General features: G+C 44.2%; 1 protein-coding gene across 1 annotated transcript in view; it reads right to left on the minus strand.

The window, feature by feature from the left end:
• LOC129843631 (receptor-type tyrosine-protein phosphatase gamma-like) overlaps window positions 1-25,454 on the minus strand; it is a 282,617-nt gene that overhangs the window by 46,222 nt on the left and 210,941 nt on the right. Inside the window, exons 5-6 of the mRNA XM_055912307.1 lie at window positions 8,955-9,050; window positions 6,378-6,444 (exon numbers count right to left, since the gene is read on the minus strand). Of these exons, the coding sequence (XP_055768282.1) occupies window positions 6,378-6,444; window positions 8,955-9,050 (163 nt within the window). The remainder of the gene's footprint in view (window positions 1-6,377; window positions 6,445-8,954; window positions 9,051-25,454) is intronic.

A 25,454-nucleotide genomic window follows, 5' to 3' on the forward strand; every position in this document is an offset into this window, starting at 1 on the left:
CAAAATGTGTAAAAAAATATATATAAAAAAATAGTTATCCATCCATCGCTTTTGGAATTTTCATGGTTCCCTGACTGTCTAGTTTTTTTTAATGACTGTTAGCAAGCTGGGTAGAGTGAAGAGACTATAATTGTAGTAGGTCCATTATCAATTCTACACAGCTAGGTGTATTTCGCACATCACTACTTCACAGGTAAGACATTTGACAGTAAAACTTTTTTTGTTGTTGACCAAAATGAGTTATTTGGCAAAAATGTTTTCTGGAACATAAAGAGGTGTATGCCATCTGTAAATACAAATACAATTGTGAGACTAGTTGGTTGTGCCATGGAAAAAGCCAAGAACCTTCCCGCTAGCCATGATTGGCTGAAATAATAGTTGGGCTGGACATGCCGAGAGATGAGGTCGTATTGGTCTGCCATGTAGCTTGCTTCTGTCTATAACATGAGCTGCTCAGTATGTGTGGATAATTCTGCAAGGCTTTTTTGAAATACACTGCTCAAAAAAATAAAGGGAACACTTAAACAACACAATGTAACTCCAAGTCAATCACACTTCTGTGAAATCAAACTGTCCACTTAGGAAGCAACACTGATTGACAATAAATTTCACATGCTGTTGTGCAAATGGAATAGACAAAAGGTGGAAATTATAGGCAATTAGCAAGACACCCCCCAAAACAGGAGTGATTCTGCAGGTGGTGACCACAGACCACTTCTCAGTTCCTATGCTTCCTGGCTGATGTTTTGGTCACTTTTGAATGCTGGCGGTGCTCTCACTCTAGTGGTAGCATGAGACGGAGTCTACAACCCACACAAGTGGCTCAGGTAGTGCAGTTCATCCAGGATGGCACATCAATGCGAACTGTGGCAAGAAGGTTTGCTGTGTCTGTCAGCGTAGTGTCCAGAGCATGCAGGCGCTACCAGGAGACAGGCCAGTATATCAGGAGACGTGGAGGAGGCCGTAGGAGGGCAACAACCCAGCAGCAGGACCGGTACCTCCGCCTTAGTGCAAGGAGGTGCACTACCAGAGCCCTGCAAAATGACCTCCAGCAGGCCACAAATGTGCATGTGTCAGCATATGGTCTCACAAGGGGTCTGAGGATCTCATCTCGGTACCTAATGGCAGTCAGGCTACCTCTGGCGAGCACATGGAGGGCTGTGCGGCCCCACAAAGAAATGCCACCCCACACCATGACTGACCCATCGCCAAACCGGTCATGCTGGAGGATGTTGCAGGCAGCAGAACGTTCTCCACGGCGTCTCCAGACTCTGTCACGTCTGTCACATGTGCTCATGTGCTCAATGTGAACCTGCTTTCATCTGTGAAGAGCACAGGGCGCCAGTGGCGAATTTGCCAATCTTGGTGTTCTCTGGCAAATGCCAAACGTCCTGCACGGTGTTGGGCTGTAAGCACAACCCCCACCTGTGGACGTCGGGCCCTCATACCACCCTCATGGAGTCTGTTTCTGACCGTTTGAGCAGACACATGCAAATTTGTGGCCTGCTGGAGGTCATTTTGCAGGGCGCTGGTAGTGCACCTCCTTGCACTAAGGCGGAGGTACCGGTACTGCTGCTGGGTTGTTGCCCTCCTACGGCCTCGTCCACGTCTCCTGATGTACTGGCCTGTCTCCTGGTAGCGCCTGCATGCTCTGGACACTACGCTGACAGACACAGCAAACCTTTTTGCCACAGTTCGCATTGATGTGCCATCCTGGATGAACTGCATTACCTGAGCCACTTGTGTGGGTTGTAGACTCCGTCTCATGCTACCACTAGAGTGAGAGCACCGCCAGCATTCAAAAGTGACCAAAACATCAGCCAGGAAGCATAGGACCGAGAAGTGGTCTGTAGTCACCACCTGCAGAATCACTCCTGTTTTGGGGGGTGTCTTGCTAATTGCCTATAATTTCCACCTTTTGTCTATTCCATTTGCACAACAGCATGTGAAATTTATTGTCAATCAGTGTTGCTTCCTAAGTGGACAGTTTGATTTCACAGAAGTGTGATTGATTTGGAGTTACATTGTGTTGTTTAAGTGTTCCCTTAATTTTTTTGAGCAGTGTATATCATAGAGAACTGAACTGCAAAAGTGTTGCTACTGCTCTCAACATTGCTGCCCTGAATTGAACAGCAACTATCGACAAAGATCAGACGGAAAAATGTGTGATGGACTACTTTCTGGAGGACGATCTTTGCCGTGCTGACTCTCTCTGACTCAGAAGATTAAGAAATCCCTCATTTAGGTAAACACATTTTCATTGAGCAAGACAATGTAGAGTCTTCTGATGACAGTTACGGGGAATAAATGACTATCAACAGTGTTGTTGTCACGGAAGAAGTTGATCAAGTTTTGAAATCAGTGGAAGGCCCAGTGGAAGCAGAGTATGATTGCAAATGGGAGTCGAAAAGAGAACACAGAAGGCTGTTGTATAAAACACCTGTCTCCGGATTACATCTCCAAACTAAAGGGCTACCATGGCATCCATGACAAAGAGGGAGAAGCGTTCATCTATGTATACTGGTAAGAGTCTAGATACATTTTCAGATATTATTCCTTTGTAATTTTGTCAGAAAGTCATTTTCATTGCAAGTTAAAAACGTACTGTTAGCTAGCTAGCTAACGTTAGCTGGCTGTCTCGCTAGCTAACGTTACGTGTATGATCTGTGTAGTCATTTTATTAGTATCTCAGAAAGCTATTTGCATTGCTAGTTATAGCCTAATGTTAGCTAAATAGCAAACATTGAACCTAGTTGGTTAGCTTTAGCTACCTGCAGATTCATGCACGGTTTGTATTGCTAGTAGTGTGGGTTGGCATTATGGTTCATTGTTTAGCTCACTCTGTTTAGCACATGACCTCACATGTGAATTGTTAGAGATGGGTGGGGCTAAGGCTTAAGAGGGTGTGAACGATGCTGAATGGGTGTAGACAAAGAAGAGCTCTCCAGTAAGCGTACCAAAACATTCAACAGACATTTTCTCAAAAGTGAGGTTACAAGTTTATCAACTTTCAAAGCAGAATTATTTTCCATTATTCCTCAACTGCAGTATATGGTATACAATTTTCTAGCTCTGAGTCTCTACTTTTATCCAATGTAAAACAATAAAAATAAAAATGAGTGCGAATCATAAGTCCGAATCAAGGTGGTGGGTCACATTTAAATGTCGACTGATATGTTTTTTTTTTCTGGGAAAAAACTATTTGTGCCAGATTGAATTGGCTTGCTTGACACATTTGATGTAGGGGTAGTAAGGTAGCTAGGATCTGGAGACAATCTGGCATAGTAAAGTGGAGGCTGAAGACATTCTAGGGTAGTAAAGTGGAGGCTGATGACAATCTGGGGTAGTAAAGTGGAGGCTGAAGACAATCTGTGGTAGTAACGTGGGAGCTGGAGACAATCTGTGGTAGTAACGTGGGAGCTGGAGACAATCCGGGGTAGTCAAGTGGAGGCTGAAGACAATCTGTGGTAGTAACGTGGGAGCTGGAGACAATCTGTGGTAGTAACGTGGGAGCTGGAGACAATCCGGGGTAGTCAAGTGGAGGCTGAAGACAATCTGTGGTAGTAACGTGGGAGCTGGAGACAATCCAGGGTAGTCAAGTGGAGGCTGATGACAATCTGTGGTAGTAACGTGGGAGCTGGAGACAATCTGGGGTAGTCAAGTGGAGGCTGAAGATAATCAGGGGTGGTAAAGTGGGTGCTTGAGACAATCGGGGTAGTCAAGTGGGCGCTGGAGACAATCTGGGGTAGTCAAGTGGGAGCTAGAGACAATCTGGGGTAGTAAAGTGGGAACTGGAGACAATCTGGGGTAGTAAAGTGGGAACTGGAGACAATCTGGGGTAGTAAAGTGGGAACTGGAGACAATCTGGGGTAGTAAAGTGGGAACTGGAGACAATCTGGGGTAGTAAAGTGGGAACTGGAGACAATCTGGGGTAGTAAAGTGGGAACTGGAGACAATCTGGGGTAGTAAAGTGGGAACTGGAGACAATCTGGGGTAGTAAAGTGGGAACTGGAGACAATCTGGGGTAGTAAAGTGGGAACTGGAGACAATCTGGGGTAGTAAAGTGGGAACTGGAGACAATCTGGGGTAGTAAAGTGGGAACTGGAGACAATCTGGGGTAGTAAAGTGGGAACTGGAGACAATCTGGGGTAGTAAAGTGGGCGCTGGAAAAATTCTGGAGTAGTCAAGTGGGGCCTGCAGACAATCTGGAGTGGCAACAGGACACTAAACTTGGGGTTGAGATATAAACCATGTCATCTGGTACGTGGAAGAACCTTCTAACTGTCATGTAGGTTTCTATCGAAGGATGAGGAGGGCGCCTCACTGTGAACTATGGAGCGTGGGTGGGACATGGGACGGAAAGTGGACGTGACTGTACAACATACTTATCTGAACGGAAGCACCTTCCGTTCCCGACATCGTGAGCTGCTTCAGTATTCACCGCATCTCTACTACCCGCCTGCCCTCAGACAGCACAGCTGTATCATGGCGCTGCCTCAGACCTGCTGATGGATGGATGGCTGAGGCTAACAAGCTAGCGGAAACCCTGCCACCGCCACCCCGCTAGAAGAGAAGACATTAAATGTGCATCCTAAATGGCACCCTATCACCTATGTATTGCACTACCTTTGACTAGAGCCCTATGGGCCGTGGTCAATAGTAGTGCACTACGTAGTGAATAGCGTGCCATTTGGGACGCAGACTAATTACCCAGCTAGAGGGCCAGGAGCCTCCCTTTGACCATCAAAACAACACCACAACCCAGGCTGACCGGACCCAGCCCTTCCTCCAACAAGGAGGGCCTCTAGATTCAACACAAGTCTGAATGCTCAACACCGAGGGCGGTTTACCGGAGGCCTATTCCTGATCTAAAAACACTTTAATTGGAGATTCTCTACGGAGCATGCTTTTAAATCCTAGGAGTAGGCTGGATCTGTGTTCGGGAGACCATGTGTAGTGACTTGATTGGCCTACCTCACAGAGTAACCACTTTAGACATCTAAATCAAGCGATACCGCCTGCATGCTAGCCCCATTTTTGCCCTGTTCCAGCCATGGCAGATCATCCAGCATAGGGAGTCAGTGTAATGAATGGGAGAGAGACCCAGAGAAGCACGAAGGATACAGTTGTGTGAGATTAATCAGCATGAGTAAAGAGGTCTGCATTTTACGCCTATATGCTCTGTTTATTCCGTTCCTCCATTAACACGTCTTCTCTCCGTCTCTGAGTTGACCCACATAAAGAGAACCACGTCAGTAGCACATTGTTAAACCAGCCGTATGTGTTGGTACACACAAAGCGTGCGGGCGCACACACAGCTGCATGGCTTAATAGAGCTGTGTGTGTGTGTGTGTGTGTGTGTGTGTGTGTGTGTGTGTGTGTGTGTGTGTGTGTGTGTGTGTGTGTGTGTGTGTGTGTGTGTGTGTGTGTGTGTGTGTGTGTGTGTGTGTGTATGTATGTATATGGACCAAAGTATTATGGACACATGCTAAAGCACATTTAAATGGACAGGTAGAGACACGACATGACGCATGTTTGTAGAGACACCAGCTTCCAACCACACTCCGCTCGCAGCTCACACCAACTCTGATTTCATACAACACGCACTGCAGCTAGGCACATCTGTCTCCCCCTAGCATTAAAGATTAATGGTGCAAGCAAGCGTGCATCTGATGTTGCCGCTGTGAAAGTTCCCTCTGTCTGTGTGTGTGTATGTGAGTAAGCGATGGAGCGTTGACTAATTGAGGCTTAGATGCAATTAACGGTTCCGTCTCTTCTTTGCGGCGCTACACAGAGAAGCAGGGAGCGGTGGTAGCTCACTGTGCTGCCTTCGTCTTGATGCAAGACCGGGCTCAGAGCTTGTGGTCATACTAATTTGGGAATAAAAGTGAACACCAAGGTTAAGTATCTTCAAAAGCCCGAACAAACTGATGGATGACCAGACGAGAGGCACGGAATCTCTAAGTCTGGGAGACGTGTGAGGTCTGAAGCAATCACTTCGCATTAACCTCACAAACAACTATGTCCTTGGGAAATAATTTCTCTGTCTCTTTTTTTAGTTGTGTATGTTTCCTGTCGACATTCATTCGATGCTCTTGTACGTGACTGAAAGCCCTCTTTGTGAAAGCGATGACGCCTAGGTCCTCTAGCAATCCGTTAGTGTGTCTGTATATCAATGTTTCCGTGTGACGAGTGAGAACCTGGCTCTCTACTGAGGCTCTGTAGTTTAAAGGCTAAGTGAGAAGTGCTACAGAACTACGGCTGCCGAACAACATCACAGTGAGAACGCAGCAAACTGCTGAGAGCAAGAGCGAGATCGAGTGTGTGAGTGTGTGTGTGTGTGACAGTAGTAGTGTGAGTGCCAGGGGTTTACTCACCGTGGTGTACGACCCGTTTCAGTCCCTGGATGATGGGCTCTACGGCTGGATTGACTCGCCGCCCCACCTGACGACACCGAACAAGAGACAGGCTCTTTTACAGGACAGCCCAGAACAGCAGTTACAGTACCCACACTCAGTTCAGCGTACTCATCATTTATTACCAATATTCCCAGTGTCCTATTTACGCTTAGCGGGGGGGGGATAAAACGGTGTTGGGACTCCTCCCTAACTCAGGTCAGTCCAATAAGAGCAAAAGTATCTGAGTGTAAATGAGAGTAAATGTAGCTAAGCATTGAATGTGGAAAATAATATGAACCCCCTTAGCGACCATTCACACAGCCTTAGGGAACCAAAAGCAGCTCCTCCTCATCGATTAAAGATGGTAAACTGGTGTGTGTGTGTGTGTGTCCTGCTCTGTAAAATGCAATTCAGCAGGATAAATGTGTGCGCGTGCTGATGCTAATTGCTGTAAGCGATAGGCTGTCAGAAACACAGTGGTAGCATTTAGGTCTTCATACACCCAAGGTCCATCACTGTCTATCCACAGACCTACATAGGAACACCTGTGTCCCCATTTCAACCTGCCTGCTTCTCTGATCTGAGAGAGAAAGGACCCTGGCCTAGCCACTCTGTGTGGCTCTGAGTGCTTCAGTAGAGTGCTTCCTAAGTAATAGACCGCATCGTCATAGTAGAACAGGAAATAGAACATCTGACAGACAGAGCGGAGTGGAGTGAACCTTGATCTAGTCAGTGATTACCGTGGGTGTACGCTGGAGAGTGATAAGCTGGAGTGTTGGTGCTGGGTTAAGCGCACATGTGCAAACAAACAGGGAAAGAAAGTGGAGCTCTCCTCCTTGAGGGTGCTCGGTTGAAGTGTCATCATTTGAGGGTTCATTTAATTGCGGAAATAGAATGTTGTTGGTCCCATGTTTCATGAGCTGAAATAAAATATCCCAGAAATGTTCATCCCTGTTAGTGAGCATTTCTCCTTTGCCAAGATAATCCATCTACCTGACATGTGTGGCATATCAAGAAGTTGATTACACAGCATGATAATTACACAGGTGCACTTTGTGCAAGGGACAATAAAAGGCCATTCTAAAATGTGCAGTTTTGTCACATAACACAATGCCACAGATCTCTCAAGTTGAGGGAGTGTGCAATTTTGGCATTCTGAGTGCAGGAATGTCCACCAGAGCTGTTGCCCGAGAATTGACTGTTCATTTCTCTACCATAAGCCACCTCTCCAACATCGTTTTAGAGAATTTGTAACCATGCAGACCATGTGTAACCACGCCAGCCCAGGACCTCCACATCCGGCTTCTTCACCTGCGGGATCATCTGAGAGCAGCCACCCGGAAAGCTGATGAAACTATGGTTTGCACAACTGAAGAATTTCTGTACAAACTGTCTGCTCGTCGTCCTCACCAGGGTCTTGACCTGACTCCAGTTCGGCGTCATAACCGACATCAGTGGGCAAATTGCTCACCTTTGAGGGACACTGGCACACTGGAGAAGTGTGCTCTTCACGGATGAATTCTGATATGGCGTTGGGTGGGCGAGCGGTTTGCTGACGTTGTGAACAGAGTCCCAAATGGTGGTGGTGGGGTTATGGTATGGACAGGCATAAGCTACGGACAACAAACACAATTGCATTGTGTCGATGGCAATTTGAAAGCAGATACCGTGACGAGATCCTGAGGGCCATTGTCGTGCCAACAGATGCATATCTGTATTCCCAGTCATGTGATATCCATAGATTAGGGACTAATACATTTAATTAAACAGACACATTTTTTATATGAACTGTAACTCAGTCAAATCTTTGAAATTGTTGCACGTTGCAGTTATATCTTTGTTCAGTATAGAATACCACTAATTGCCCAATAGTTTCTTTTTTAACAAACCAGGTACTAAGATACTTTTCCTTTAGGGAACGAGAAATATTCCTTGATGTTTACAACTGAAAATCAACTGTAGGCCATTTACTATCCTTCAGAAATATTCCTGGAGTGTGAGGCTGGCTGTGCTAGTCTTTAGGGAAGCTCTGCGGTACGGTAAGTTAGAACAAAGTGGTGGTTTAAGGGGAAGAGGAAACCCTTGCTCTCTGACACTGTCTGTGCTTGTCTTTCACCGTAATGTCTCCCTGGAGACATCGGTCTGTCTGTCGGACTGCCTGCCTGTCTGTGGCACTGACAGAGAGTCACAGCTCTCAGGAGACGGACAATGTGTGTGTGCGAATGAGTGAGAGAGACACAAAGAAACAGAGAGAGAGACAGAGAAACAGAGAGAGAGAGACAGAGAAACAGAGAGAGAGACAGAGAAACAGAGAGAGACCGAGAGAGACCGTTATGTATAATAGGGATATGGGAAGTTGGAACGAAAGAGACGACAAATAATAAAGATATCATGTGCCTCAAGAGAGCCAGCAGCTTTCCAATCAGTGTACTGTTGTTCATATCTCCTAATAAGCACTGTATTCCTGGCCTCTGCCTGTTACATTGTGTTTGGGAACAACTGAGACCAAGACAACTCTTCAAACAACAACACAGCCCAAAGCCAGTATTACGGTACCTCAAAAAACACCGCCATCGCAGCAATGATGCGCTTCTCCTTGATGGCCGCACTGAGACTGTCAAAGTCATCTGAGTTGTACAGGTATATCTGCATCTGTGAGCAGAGGGGGAGAGAAAGAGGGGAGAGTGAGAGAGAGAGCAGACAGAACGTTAGAGGTGCACATACAGCCAGAGTCTTAACTGTCTCTTGGGTGACTCTAGCATGTCAGAAGAAATCACAAAACATATGTCCTTTCAGCAGGATCTTTTGCAAATAAAGAGTAGGGATTTCGATGGTCATAGAAGTATTTGTTGAAAAGGACTATTTCTTCTCATTTCCCTCCTCTCTGTCATTCGTTCTCTCACACAAACCAACTGTAAATCACACATCCCAGCCTTAAACTGTAATGCTGTATGCCACTGCACTTACAGTAACAATATATCCCATCCCAGTGATGTACTGTATCCTACTGTTCTTACAGTAGCACGGTGAGCAGGGATCCACAGTAGGATTATACTCTTCTCATGCACTAAGATCTAACCGTGGGTCGTGCTCTAATGCTTTTAATCACAGCTCCCATATGTGTCGTCTCTGAGGAAAAACATGTAGGCTTGTGTGTGTGTGTGTGTGTGTGTGTGTGTGTGTGTGTGTGTGTGTACCACAACGCTGGGAGAGAACAGCACCATTAAAAAAGTTCTAGGCAAGATATAATCAAAACTCAACCAAAGTTTTGAAAACAAACAAACTCCTCACTCAAACTGAATATAAAAGATACCCCCTCATCAAACGGCTGTGGCCGCCGTGTCCCGATCTCACCCTGTTTGTTTGTATCATGACTCCCAACTCGTCTGTTGCTCCCTCCCTAGGCTCTCTCTCTCTCTCTCTGTCTCTCTTTCTCTCTCTCAGATGAACTTGTGGCACTGGTGCTCCCAACTTTTTCAGTTGATGTTACCAGCACATGATTTGGTTGCAGCAATTTTTTGCCAGTGCGCACCTATAATGACCTAACCAATCTACCTACGTAGCGGTAATCATTTATTTCAATTCATAAATCTCTATTGATAAACTGGGTAAATCAAGATGTAGCCTATGCCTATTCACAATACAGGTGAATGTACAGTATATGCAATAGGAGTGTGTGCATGCATTGAGTTATGGCTGATTTCATGGGGCTACCGATGAAAAACAATCTGTTTCCCTTCGATCTGAGACTTATTTTATTGTACTGATCCATAACATTTGCATAGGAGGAAGCAATCTCTTCTTTTATAAAAGTGCGTTCTGTCTCCAATGACGTCATTCACAGACACACAGTGAGAGAGACAGAAGAGAATGAATAACGTTTTGTTTTCTTGGTGAAAATCAGCTTTGAAATCAGCATATGGTATTTAGCCTTATGGTTTGCAAAATACTAGGGTAGTGAATTGATGTTAGCTTCAGCTGTAAGCAAGGAAAGTTAGCCTACAAAGCTGGAAGCTACCGGTATCTTCTTAAATTGTAAATTGTTCTGTAATGGACATTGTTTTATGAACAGTTATTAAGTTGCAACATTTCTACACGCCTTGTTGCATTGTTCAAGTGCATTAACTTCTGTGCAGCATGAGTGGGGAGCTAACATGATGCAGCCCATACTTCCAATGATTGCAATGGTTCCTCAGGACAGGCTAAAGTCGGCAATGAGTAAGTGGCGCAGGCAAGGAGCATGCGGTGGCGCTACACAGGGACATCGGCTGCGCTGATAGACAGACTTGATCCTCTCTCAATCAGTAGTCGACGTGAGACACATTCTTTCAAGGTCTAGTATCGAAAAAGGAACGAAGTTTACCAAAATCAAATCAAATCACATTGTATTGGTCACCTACACATGGTTAGCAGATGTTGCTGCGAGTGTAGCGAATTGCTTGTGCTTCTAGTTCCAACAGCGTAGTAATATCTAACAAGTAATCTAACAAATTCACAACCACTACCTTATACACACAAATATAAAGGGATGATTAAGAGCATGTACATATAAATATATGGATGAGCGATGGCCGTGCGGCATAGGCAAGATGCAGTAGATGGTATAGAATACAGTATACAGTTGAAGTCGGAGGTTTACATACACTTAGGTTGGAGTCATTAAACTTGTTTTTCAACCACTCCACAAATTTCTTGTTAACAAACTATAGTTTTGGCAAGTCGGTTAGGACATCTACCTTGTGCATGAAAAAAACTAATTTTTCCAACTGTTGTTTGCAGACAGATTATTTAACTTACAATTCACTGTATCACAATTCCAGTGGGTCAGAAGTTTACATACACTAAGTTGACTGTGCCTTTAAAAAGCATGGAAAATTCCAGAAAATTATAGCATGGCTTTAGAAGCTTCTGATAGGCTAGTGTATTTCAAGGCCTACCTACAAACTCAGTGCCTCTTTGCTTGACATTATGGGAAAATCAAAAGAAATCAGCCAAGACCTCAGAAAATGTAGACCTCCACAAGTCTGGTTCATCCTTGGGAGCAATTTCCAAACGACTGAAGGTACCACGTTCATCTGTACAAACAATAGTACGCAAGTATAAACACCATGGGACCATGCAGCCATCATACCACTCAGGAAGGAGATGTGTTCTGTCTCCTAGTGATGAACGTACTTTGGTGCAAATAGTGCAAATCAATCCAAGAACAACAGCAAATGGCCTTGTGAAGATGCTGGAGGAAACAGGTACAAAATTATCTATATCCACAGTAAAACCTATATCGACATAACCTGAAAGGCCACTCAGCAAGGAAGAAGCCACTGCTCCAAAACCGCCATTAAAAAAACAGACTATGGTTTGCAACTGCACATGGGGACAAAGATCATACTTTTTGGAGAAATGTCCTCTGGTCTGATGAAACAACAATAGAACAGTTTGGCCATAATGACCATTGTTATGTTTGGAGGAAAAAGGGGGAGGCTTGCAAGCCAAAGAACACCATCCCAACCTTGAAGCACTGGGGTGGCAGCATCATTTTGTGGGGGTGATTTGCTGCAGGAGGGACTTGTGCACTTCACAAAATAGATGGCATCATGAGGCAGGGAAATTATGTGGATATATTGAAGCAAAATCTCAAAACATCAGTCAGGAAGTTAAAGCTGGTCAAAACAGTGTCTTCCAAATGGACAAGGACCCCAAGCATACTTACAAAGTTGTGGCAAAATGGCTTAAGGACAACAAAGTCAAGGTATTGGAGTGGCCATCACAAAGCCCTGACTTAAATCCTATAGAAATTGTGTGGGCAGAACTGAAAAAGCGTGTGCATTCAAGGAGGCCTACAAACCTGACTCAGTTACACCAGCTCTGCCAGAACGTTTGGCTAGCCTTCCACAATTTAAAGGCAATGCAATTTATTGGCAATTTAAAGACAATGCTACCAAATACTAATTGAGTGTATGTAAACTCCTGTGTATGTGTATGTAAACCCACTGGGATTGTGATGAAAGAAATAAAAGCTGAAATAAATCATTCTCTCTACTATTATTCTGACATTTCACATTCTTAAAATAAAGTGGTGATCCTAACTGACCTAAAACAGGGAATTTTTACTGGGAATAAGTGTCAGCAATTGTGAAAAACTGAGTTTAAATGTATTTGGCTAAGGTGTATGTAAACTTCTGACTTCAACTGTATATGAGATGGGTAATGTTGGATATGTAGACATTATTAAAGTGGCATTAATTAAAGTGAATACTGATACCTTTAAATGTATTAAAGTGGCCAGAGATTTGAGTCTGTATGTTGGCAGCAGCCACTCTATGTTAGTGATGGCTGTTTAACAGTCTGTTGGCCTTGCGATAGAAGCTGTTTTTCAGTCTCTCTGTCCCAGCTTTGGTGCATCTGTACTGACCTCGCCTTCTGGATGATAGCGGGGTGAACAGGCAGTGGCTCGGGTGGTTTTTCCTTGATTATCTTTTTGGCCTTCCTGTGACATCGGTGCTGTAGGTGTCCTGGAGGGCAGGTAGTTTGCCCCCAGTGATGCGTTGTGCAGACCTCACTACCCTCTGGAGAGCCTTGCGGTTGTGGGCGAAGCAGTTGACGTATCAGGCGCTGATACAGCCCGACAGGATGCTCTTGATTGTGCATCTGTAAAAGTTTGTGAGTGTTGTAGGTGACACGCCGAATTTCTTCAGCCTCCTGAGGTTGAAGAGGCGCTGTTGCGCCTTCTTCACCACACTGTCTGTATGAGTGGACAATTTCAGTTTGTCTGTGATGTGTACGCTGAGGAACTTAAAAACTTCCCACCTTCTCCACTACTGTCCTATCAATGTGGATGGGGGGATGCTCCCTCTGCTGTTTCCTGAAGTCCACGATCATCTGCTTTGTTTTGTTGATGTTGAGTGAAAGGTTCATTTCCTGACACCTCACTCCGAGGGCCTTCACCTCCTCCCTGTAGGCTGTCTCGTCGTTGTTGGTAATCAAGCCTACCACTCTAGTGTCGTCTGCAAACTTAATGATTGAGTTGGAGGCGTGTATGGCCACGCAGTCATGGGTGAACAGGGAGTACAGGAGAGGGCTGAGAATGCACCCAGTGTTGAGGATCAGCATGGTGGAGATGTTGTTTCCTACCCTCACCACCTGGGGGCGCCCCGTCAGAAAGTCCAGGACCCAGTTGCACAGGACGAGGTTGAGACCCAGGGTCTTGAGCTTAATGACGAGTTTGGAGGGTACTATGGTGTGAACAGCATTCTTACATAGGTATTCCTCTTGTCCAGATGGGATAGGGCAATGTGCAGTGTGATGGCGATTGCGTCGTCTGTGGACCTATTGGGGTGGTAAGCAAATTGGAGTGGGTCTAGGGTGTCAGGTAGGGTGGAGGTGATATAATCCTTGACTAGTCTCTCAAAGCACTTCATGATGACAGAAGTGAGTGCTGCGGGGCGATAGTAATTTAGTTCAGTTACCTTAGTTTTCTTGGTGAACAGGAATGGTGGCCATCTTGAAGCATGTAGACACAGCAGACTGGAATAGCGATTTATTATGTCCGTAAACACACCAGCCAGCTGGTCTGTGCTTGTTCTGAGGATGCGGCTAGGGATGCCATCTGGGCCTGCAGCCTTGCGAGGGTTAACACGTTTAAATGTTTTACTCACGTTGGCCATGGTAAAGGAGAGCCCACAGGCTTTGGTAGCGGGCCGTGTCAGTGGCACTGTATTGTCCTCAAAGCAAAGTTGTTTAATGTGTCTGGGAGCAAGACGTCGATGTCTGTGCCGGGGCTGGTTTTCTTTTTTAATCAGTGATTGACTGTAGACCCTGCCACATACGTCTCCTGTTTGAGTTGTTGAATTGCCGTTGGGGCGGCAGGGTAGCCTAGTGGTTAGAGCGTTGGACTAGTAACCGAAAGGTTTTAAGTTCGAATCCCCGAGCTGACAAGGTACAATCTGTTGTTCTGCCCTTGAACAGGCAGTTAACCCACTGTTCCTAGGCCGTCATTGAAAATAAGAATGTGTTCTTAACTGACTTGCCTAGTTAAATAAAGGTAAAATAAATAGATTTTTAAATAAAGGTAAAATAAATAGATTTTTAAATTGCAACTCTACTTTGTCTCTATACTGATGCTTTACTTGTTTGATTGCCTTGCGGAGGGAATAGCTACACTGCTTGTATTCGGTCATATTTCCAGTCACCTTGCCATGTTTAAAAGTGGTGGTTCGAGCTTTCAGTTTGCGAGAATGCTGCCATCAATCCACGGTTTCTGGTTAGGGAAGGCGAGGTTAATAGTCACAGTGGGTACAACACCGATGCACTTGCTAATAAACTCGCTCACAGAGTTAGCGTATACATCAATGTCATTGTCTGAGGCTATCCGGAACATATCCCAGTCCACGTGATCGAAGCAATCTTGAAGCGTGGAATCTGATTGGTCAGACCAGCATTGGATAGACCTGAGCACGGGCGTTTCCTGTTTCAGTTTCTGTCTGTGGGCTGGGAGCAACAGAATGTAGTCCTGGTCAGATTTGCCAGAGGGAGGGCAGGGGAGGGCTTTGTTTGCATCGCGGAAGTTTGAGCAGCAATGATCCAGAATGCTACCAGCTCGTGTCGCGCATTCAATATGCTGATAGAATTTAGGAAGCCTTGTTCTCAGATTAGCTTTGTTAAAATCCCCAGCTACAATAAATGCCGCTTCCGGATATATGGTTTCCAGTTTACATAGAGTCCAGTGAAATTCTTCCAGGGTCGTCGAGGTATCTGCTTGGGGGGGGGTTACATGGCTGTGACTATAATCGAAGACAATTCTCTTGGTAGGTAATGCGGTCGGCATTTGATTGTAAGGGATTCTAGGTCAGGTGAACAAAAGGACTGGAGTTCCTGTCTGTTGTTATGATTACACCATGAGTCATTAATCATAAGGCATACACCTCCGCCCTTCTTCTTACCAGAGAGATGTTTGTTTCTGTCGGCGTGATGCGTGAAGATACCGGGTGACTGTACCAACTCTGACAACATATACAGAGTGAGCCATATTCCCGTAAAACAGAGAATGTTCCAATCTCTGATGTCTCTCTGGAAGGCAACTCGTGCCCTAATTTCGACCACCTTGTGGTCTAGAGATTGGACATTGGCGAGTAATATGCTCGGAAGCAGTGGATGGTGTGCTCGCCTTCTAAGCCTGACCAGTAGGCCGCTCCGTCTGCCTCTCCTGCAACAACCCCGTTGTTTTGGGTTGGGCCTCCAGGATAAGATCCCATGTCCAGGGTGGAGGTCCGAACAAAGGATTCGCTTCGGGAAAGTCGTATTCCTGGTCATAATGTTGGTAAGTTGACATCGCTTTTATATCCAATAGTTTTTCCCGGCTGTATGTAATAACATTTGAGATTTTCTGGGGTAACAATGTAAGAAATAATACATGAAAAAAAACAAATTACTGCATAGCTTCAGAAGGACCTGAAGCGAGGCGACCATCTCTGTCGGCGCCATGTCTAACCATTCAACACTTAAAGGAAAAATCCATCCAAAAACGATTTCTTGGTATTTGTTTCATTAGTCCATTGTTGATATAGTGTGTATAGTGTAGGGACAGTAGATAATGCTCAGGAATGGTCCTCTGTCTGGAGCATTAATACACACACAAGGCTTTGTGAATTATACACAAGCTATTGCACGTCATTAAAATAAGTTTGTTTGCCACACAAATGTGTCCTCATGGTTTGGATCAAGTTCATAGGATCTGGTTGAGGCAAGACTTCCTTCGCAAGACGTACAGCTACACTCGTCAGTCGCGTGAGACTAGATATAGGGCTTCCTCCAATGAGGTTGAACCTGGCTAACACCTCACCGTGTCCGCTGCGGATCAAACCTACAGTGGCAAAAAAAAGTATGTGAACCCTTTGGAATTACCTGGATTTCTGTATAAATTGGTTATAATATTTTATCTGATCTTTGTTTAAGTCTCAACAATAGACAAACACAGTGTGCTTAAACTAATATCACACAAATTATTGTATTTTTCTTGTCTATATAATTGAATATATAATTTAAACGTTCACAGTGTAGGTTGGAAAAAGTATGTGAACCACTAGGCTAATGACTTCTCCTAAAGCTTATTGGAGTCAGGAGTCAGCTACCCTGGAGTCCAATCAATGAGACGAGATTGGAGATGTTGGTTAGAGCTGCCCTGCCCTATAAAAAACACTCACAAAATGTGAGTTTGCTATTCACAAGAAGCATTGCCTGATGTGAACCATGCCTTGAACAAAAGAGATCTCAGAAGATCTAATATTAAGAATTGTTGACTTGCATAAAGCTGGAACGGGGTTACAAAAGTATCTCTAAAAGCCATGATGTTCATCAGTCCACGGTAAGTCAAATTGTCTACAAATGGAGATAGTTCAGCACTGTTGCTACTCTCCCAAGGAGTGGCCGTCCTGCAAAGATGACTGCAAGAGCACAGCGCAGAATGCTCAATGAGGGTAAGAAGTGTCAGCTAAAGACTTACAGAAATCTCTGGAACATTCTAACATCTCCGTTGACGAGTCTACGATTCGTAAAACACTAAACAAGAATGGTGTTCATGGGAGGACACCACGGAAGAAGCCACTGTTGTCCAAAAAAAACATTGCTGTTCGCAAAAGAGCACCTGGATTTTCCACAGCGCTACTGGCAAAATAATCTGTGGACAGATTAAACTAAAGTTGTGCTGTTTGGAAGGAACACACAACACTATGTGTGGAGAAAAAAAGGCACAGCACACCAACGGCAAAATCTCAACCTCACTGTAAAGTATGGTGGAGGGAGCATCATGGTTTGGGACTGCTTTGCTGCCTCAGGGCCTGGACAACTTGCTATCATTGAAGGAAAAATGAAGACATTTTGCAGGAGAATAAGGCTATCCGTCCGCCAATCGAAGCTCAACAGAAGTTGGGTGATGTAACAGAACAACGACCCAAAACACAGAAGTAAATCAACAGAATGGCAACAACAGAAGAAAATACACCTTCTGGAATGGACCAGTCAGAGTCCTGACCTCAACCCGATTGAGATGCTGTGGCATGACCTCAAGAGAGCGGTTCACACCAGACATCCCAATAATATTGCTGAACTGAAACAGTTTTTTAAAGAGGAATGGTCCAAAATTCCTCCTGGCAATTGTACAGGTCTGATCCGCAGCTACAGAAAACATTTGGTTGAGGTTATTGCTGCAAAGAGGAGGGTCAACCAATCATTAAATCAAAGGGTTCCCAAACTTTTGCCACCCTGCACTGTGAATGTTTACAAGGTGTGTTCAATAAAGACATGAAAGCTTATAATTGTTTGTGTGTTATTAGTGTAAGCAGACTGTGCTTATCTATTGTTGTGACTTAGATGAAGATCAGATCAAATTTTATGACAAATTTATTCAGAAATCCAGGTAATTCCAAAGGGTTCACATACTTGTTCTTGCCACTGTATATTATAGATATTACATTATATTGTACTCTGCATGTCTTCACACTATACCTAGCTTAACAACTCAATACAAGCTAAGCTCAACCATCAATATCCTAGTGAAGCACCAGGCAGACTACATGCAACAGGACACTCAAACGATTCCCTAGACAACCAAGGTTGCTGTTGATGACAGATTGCATTGCGCAGAAAATAAAAAACAGTACATCCTTTAACACATATAACAGGTACTTAGGCAAGTGGTCCAACCCAGCCAATTAAATGTAATCCCTTTCCTCAAGAGTTCCTTTAACTGCAGTCCTTAATGGCGCCTATTTGTTGTCTGTCTGAAAAGCTAGCAGGGCAATGGCTATCTATCACACACTAATGTTATACATATACACAGACACACCGTGCACGCACACGCAGGTGGACACACAAACACACACACACTCAAACCGAGCAAAGCAATGGCCATCCATCAGCATTCAAATGTTATTAGCTACATTAGCTTAGTTGCTTTAGCCCTCCAGGCTTCATTCCTTCACCCACTGACACACGCACACACACACACACACACACACACACACACACTCATGTCAAGGGCGCACTTAGAGCAAACATGATGCTCAATTATCAAATACTTTCATAGCGATAAAAATGGCATCAACCTTAACAGATGTAGCTATATAAAATGGCATCAACCTTAACAGATGTAGCTATATAAAATGGCATCAACCTTAACAGATGTAGCTATATAAAATGGCATCAACCTTAACAGATGTAGCTATATAAAATGTCGCCGTCCCGAATGGACGCCGTTTTGCAAACTCTGACCCAGCTTTGCTATTTTTTATTTTTTTATTCTCAAAATGTATCAACTATCATTTCTTACAACCGACATCAGTTTTGAACATCAGTTCGGCAGTTCCTTAGCTCAATTCGGGCGTCAACTTAGACTCATCTGCCCTGGGCTCTTACTGTAATTCCGACCCAATTTTCAGGCTACCCAAGAGGAATTGCTGACATTACAGAAGCAAGGCAAGGAGGGGGCCTGGCGAGATTAAGGCGAAGGGAGAACCGGCCACCTCTTCCCTCCATTCTATTAGCCTACGTTCAGACACATGATAATAAGATGGATTTGGATTTGCTACCAACGGCACTGTTGAAACTGCTATATTCTCTGCTCTTCTGAAACATGGCTCTCGGGCAAGATACCCCACCATGACTATCCAACTCAATGAATTCTCCATTCACTGTGCCGACAGGAGAGTGGAGTCGGGAAATGGGGGCGGGGGGGGGGGGGGGTTTGCCTCTTCATCAACAACAACTGGTGTGCTGACTCGAGCGTGGTGGAAGTGTTGACCCATTGCTCACCCGTCTTGGAATACCTGATGGTCAAATGCTCACCCTTTCACCTCCTGAGGGAGTTTCCAGCTGTTATTGTGATGGTTGTATACATAACAAGCTGGCACTTAACAAACTATACGAGAGTATAACCAAGGAGGAAAACGTACAGTATATCCAGAGGCTGCTTATCTGGTTGCTAGCGGTTTTAATTCTGCGTCATTAAGACATGCGATGCCCAACTTCCATCAACACATCTCCCTCACCACTAGGGGCGATAAAGTCCTAAACCACTGTTTATTCTACCCACAAACAAGCATAAAAGGCCTTCCCTCGTCTGCCATTCAGGCAAATCAGATCATGACATCGCACTCCTGCTTCTTTTTTACCAGCAGAAGCTCAAACAGGAATGGCCCGTGACTCGCTCCATTGAGAATTGGTCTCCAGAATCAGAGATGATGCTACAGGACTGCCTCCCTAGCGCTGATTGGAATATGTTTCGGCACTCCGCCGATAACATCGACGAGCTAACCACGTCCGTCACCAGCTTCTTTAGGAGCATTTCCTAGGAAATGCATCTGCGATGTTTTCCCCACAGTTAAGGTTCGCTGCTTCCCCAATCGAAAGCCCCGGATTAGCACTGAGGTTGGCGCTAAACTAAAGCACAGGGCTACCGCACACAGGGCTATCGCAGACAATCCTGATGCTATGACTGAGGACAGAAACAAATACAAGAAGTCCCTGCTATGACGTCCACAGAGTCATGAAACGAGCAAAAGGACAATATAGGAATAAGATGGAATCATATTACTCAGGCTCCGACGGCTGCCAAGTGTGGCAGGGGCTACAGTCTATTACGGATTACAAAGGAAGACCCAGCCGTGATCTTCTCCACCCGATGCTTCTCCACCCGATGAACTCGATGCATTTCAGGCACACTTTGACAAGAACAACATCGTGCCGGGTGTGTGGGCCACCACCGCCCCCAGAAGATTGGGTGATCTCGCTCGCCGAGGTCGACGTGGGTAAAGACTATTTAGGTCAATACCCGCAAGGCCCGATGGTATTCCAAGGCGCGTTCTCAGAGCAGGCGCAGAACAACTGGCAAGTATATTAATGGTAATGTTCAAGATCTCCTTGTCCCAGTCTGTAATCACCACATGTTTTAAGATGAACACCATCATTCCTGTTCCCAAAAACTCGAAGGCTTCATGCCACAATGACTACAGCCCTGAGAGAGGCTGGTTATGGCCGACATCAACTCCACCATCCCAGACACCCTAGATCCACTCTAATTTGCATACCACCCGGACAGATCCGCAGAAGACACAATCTCAATTGCACTCCGCATTGCCCTCACCCATCTAGATAAGGAGAATACCTATGTGAGAATGCTGTTCATTGACTACAGCTCAGTGTTCAACACCATTGTCCCCTCCAAGCTCGTCCCAAAGCTTAGGACCATGGGATGGAACACCGCCCTCTGCAACTGGATCTTTGACTTCCTGACAGGCTGACCCCAAGTGGTGAGGGTAGGCAAACATCACCTCCGCCACACTGACCCTCAACACGGGGGCCCCACAGTGGTGTGTGCTTAGTGTTCACCCACAACTGCGTGGCTATGCACGACTCCAACACCATCATCAAGCACGCCCCCATCCACATCGACAGGGCTGCAGTGGAGCGGGTCGAGAGCTACAAGTTCCTCTGTGTTCAAATCACTAAGAACTTAAAATGTTCCACACGCAAACACACACAGTCATGAAGAAGGCTCGAATGTGCCTCTTACTCCTCGGTAGGTTGAAAAGGTTTGGCATGGGCCCTCAAATCTATCATTCCAGTATCCCTGCACATTTTAAATATGGTACTGTTATTGACCTTGTATTTTGTATGCTTAATTACCTTATTTATATATATATCAAGTGTGGTTTTGTTCTAACTTGTTATGTTTAGCATTACATTGTTATTGGTTACTGCATTGTTGGGGTCAGAGCTAGCAAGAAAGGCATTTCACTGTACTTGTGCATGTGACAATACAAAAGAACATAGGGAACATAAAAGTCCCACTGAATCAGTTAGTTCCAGTCAGGGATGTAAGAGTCCCGATGTCATACTTTCATAGTGACAAAAAGGGGCAACTACTACAACAAATGTTACTATAATGGACAGAGCACATACAAGTCACATTGATTCAGGTTAAGTTGAAGTCATGACATAGGCTAAGCAGCTTAATGTCACAGCTAGCTTTAAGTCAAGTCACTGGGTGACTTGTCATGGCACCTTTAACATACAAAGACATTGCCATGAAGGGCATAATAGGACACACTGACTCAGGTCCAAGTAGAAGTCTGGTGAAGTGGTGGGATAATGTCAAGAGTAAGCGGCGCTACAATGCTACAGCTAAAAGTCAAGACAAGGGTCATTGTGTAGGTGAAACGTAAACAGACTGGTGTGATTCACCTTATATGGCCGGTGTGACTATGACCCATCAGATCGTCATCGGTCACATTCCATGTTATGTTCCCATGTTGTCCATGTATTATTACTGTCTGTGGGGCCAATGGGAGGAAACCAACAGCCATAGAACAACATCATGTTTCTATAATTTAACAGGAAATGCACAAGCAGTCATTAGTGCTACCTCATTTGAAAGAAATACATGCAATGTTAATGAGACCTTGTTATTCACATTTCAAAGCAAGCATAGGCTCTTCAGAAAAGGGTGTCTGTAATTAGAAGATTAGATGTAGCTGAGCACTGAAAGTGAATAAGACCAATTTAGACTTAAAGAGGAACTGAGTGTTTTAACACCATTAAATATTGTTAAAATCTGATCATATATAAGAATATTAGATTTTTAATTTTTAATTATCTAACAAGAGAGCTCAGATATGGTCACTTCTCACATTTTTCACAATATTTGGGAATGACATAGTCTGAAAATTCAATAGCAGAGTGGAAAAGAGACCGTGCTTTTGGGCAATTAATAGACACTGCAGTAAATAAAAACGAATAAAAATGTTTCAGTCTTGTCCAGGCCCAGACTGTACACAGACCGGTGCACCATAACCAATCAGAGCTGCAGTAGGCCTATATGAAAATAGGCCATTACCACATATGGGCCTGTGCCATTCACTTTGAACTGAACTGTGTGTTTACAGGCAACAGCCGAATATAGATTATTATCAAAGCAGTCGCAAAAGCCATAAAACAACGTTACATCTGAATGGTTTTCCGCAAACATGTAAATACCACTGGAATCATCTTACATTTGGGAACTTAACAGTCCTAATTGATCAAACAACCAACAGGAAGACTCTCAATCAACGATTGTTTTTAATTTTTATTTGTTTTTATTATTATTAACCCATCCACCACCTCTCAGGAGGACAGTTTTTTTCATATATTCATATCTGCATGTCGAAAATCTCTTCCCATTTATTTTGCAACCTTTATGGTGCAGCTGTCAACATGTTTGTCCTCAAATGAAACTGGTATATTTTTATATTTATTTACAATTCTTTTCAGACAATTTGTATCTTTAAAATTTGACAGACAAACAAGTTCCCTACCTTGTCCCTCTTCCACAACAAAAATAATATTGGAACTCTGCTTTCTTCCCATTGTTTCCTATGGGGGAAATATAGACATGTCTGTCTATTTCGCCAAACTATATCGCAATGTGAGTCGGACGCAAAGTCGGACACCATTTTAATCATGAGAATCTCCTCTTTCTAATTATGTAAGCCTGGGCAGGTAGCTCGGTTGTCATCAAATGCTAGCCACAAAAACGTTTTTGCCCTTGGAACGCTGAGCTCCCCCCATTGTTTTCCTATGGAGAGGCATGCCGGTCTATTTCACCAAATATCTCACTGTGTATATATATATTTTTTTCAAGTCGGGTGTAACCATTGTGAAATGGCTAGCTAGTTAGCGGGGTGTGCGCTAATAGCTTTTCAATCGGTGGCGTCACTCGCTCTGAGAACTTTAAGTATTTGTTCCCCTTGCTCAGCAAGGGCCACAGCTTTTGTGTAGCGATTGGTAACGATGCTACGAGGGTGGCTGTTGTTGATGTGTGCAGAGGGTCCCTGGATCAAGCCCAGGTAGGGGCGAGTATAGGGACAGAAGCATCACTAGCTAGCTGGCTAATGTTAGCTAGTCTGCTAAATAGCGATTTTCGTAAATTAACTTCATGACAAAGAAATATGCACAAACATTTGTCTCTACATTAAATAACATATTCCTCTCAATTGTACACTTTGTCAGCCATCTTCACCCAGGGACGGGTGGCTCGTGTCAAAGTTCGTCATTGGAACCACTCTATATGATTGGTCAAATAAAAACCTTGGGACTCAAATGCATAATGAGTGCTCTAACTCCCCCTTGTGGTAGTCTGGAGCAATGCATCCGTGACACCGGGTACCTCTAAGTCCCGCAGTGCAAGCTGTCAACCTTTAAAGGAGGAACCACCGTACCTGAAGTACCAGTCCAAAAGGTCATCTGATGCAGCACTCCATCACTCTTCTTGGTTAAATAGCCCTAACACAGCCTGGAGGTGTGTTTTGGGTCATTGTGCTGTTGGAAAACAAATAATAGTCCCACTAAGTGCAAACCAGATGAGATGGTGTATCGCTGCAGAATGCTGTGGTAGCCATATTTTCCACCATAATTTGCAAATAAATTCATTAAAAATCCTACAATGTGATTTTCTGGATTTTTTTTCTCATTTTGTCTGTCATAGTTGAAGTGTACCTATGATGCAAATTACAGGCCTCTCTCATCTTTTTAAGTGGGAGAACTTGCACAATTGGTGGCAGACTAAATACTTTTTTGCCCCACTGTATATACTTTAATAATCCTGTTTCTTATTTTCCATAATTAGCTATTAATATTTGTAGTAATGTAGGCAATTTATGAAAAGGATTTTACCTCTCACCAGTCTCGCTATTACCAAAATTACATTATTTAAAGCAAATATTATATTAGCAAACAATTGTTGTGAATCCTCCTCTATTGTCCCTAACATCATTTACTCCTTCGCAACAGTGGTGGGACGTACACACTCAACCCCCCCACACGACCATAGGCTCACATTCTCAACAGTTGCACCATCCCAGAGCCCAACTCAAGAAAGATCTTGATTTACATTTACATGCATATACCGTTACAGCTGTATGAGAAGGCCTGCAAGACCATGCAAAAAAATGGGCAGAAATGGAGAGATTTTATTAACCAATGTCAAGTCCTAGATGGAGGTCAAATGTACACCTTTCCCTGAAACACCCACAACACAGTCCCCTGTATTGAACATATTCCTAAGCATCTCCATGCAGTCAGACTTTGTGCCACCAGGGCCACAATAATATGCCCCCTCTCTGAATGTCCGAGTGTGACCCCCTCCCCATGGGTTACTGCAGCTAGTGTTGCCAGCACTGCCACTGCCTGGGTGGGGTCACCCCACTGGCTAGGTACAAGGTCGTCAAGGTTCTCATTAGCAGCTTTGAGAATTCCCTTGTATATTATGCTCTCCCTTTAGGGGGCTTTGGCTTTGCAGGACCAACCCTGCCAAGCAGGCTCAGAATCTTGAGGGGGCAGTGCTGCTCTAGGTCTCTGACTGCATTTTGGCTGCATACAGACCGCTTACAGCAGGCCCATAAAACAGTTAGGGACTTCTCCTTAGTATCTGGGTCTTTCAGGTGGGTGTCTAGGGTATAGGGTTGTGGACCGTTCCATCAATATAGGATCATAAATAAATAAATTAGATAAATATTTTATTTTAAAAATGTTGTTCCCCATGATAGGACAATAAATAAATTAAATATATAATTTATTTTAAAACACTGTCCACCATGATAGGACAATAAATAAATAAAATAAATAAGACGTACAATTCATTATAAAAAGTATATCCATCATCTGAACAACATTGAAAGCTCTCTCACACCCCCGCTCACAGCAATACATTGGTTCAGGGATATTCTACCATTTCATTTCTCACTCAACGCCACACTTTCCCAAACATAACAAAATAAACACGCACCACACCATCCACACATACTGTGCCTTCTGTTTACTGAGTTTTTATCTTCACCATGTTGAATTAGTGCTTGTGTGTTCCAATTAGTTATGTTTGAAGAAATATAGAAAAGCTATATTTTTTATTGTATTGTTACAATCCATAACCGGGCTAGAATTGTGTTTCATTATTTTCCTCGTCTATTTTTTAAATTTTATTTCACCTTTATTTAACCAGGTAGGCTAGTTGAGAACAAGTTCTCATTT

This window comes from Salvelinus fontinalis, chromosome 3 (assembly GCF_029448725.1).
Source record: "Salvelinus fontinalis isolate EN_2023a chromosome 3, ASM2944872v1, whole genome shotgun sequence".
Lineage (NCBI taxonomy): Eukaryota > Metazoa > Chordata > Actinopteri > Salmoniformes > Salmonidae > Salvelinus > Salvelinus fontinalis.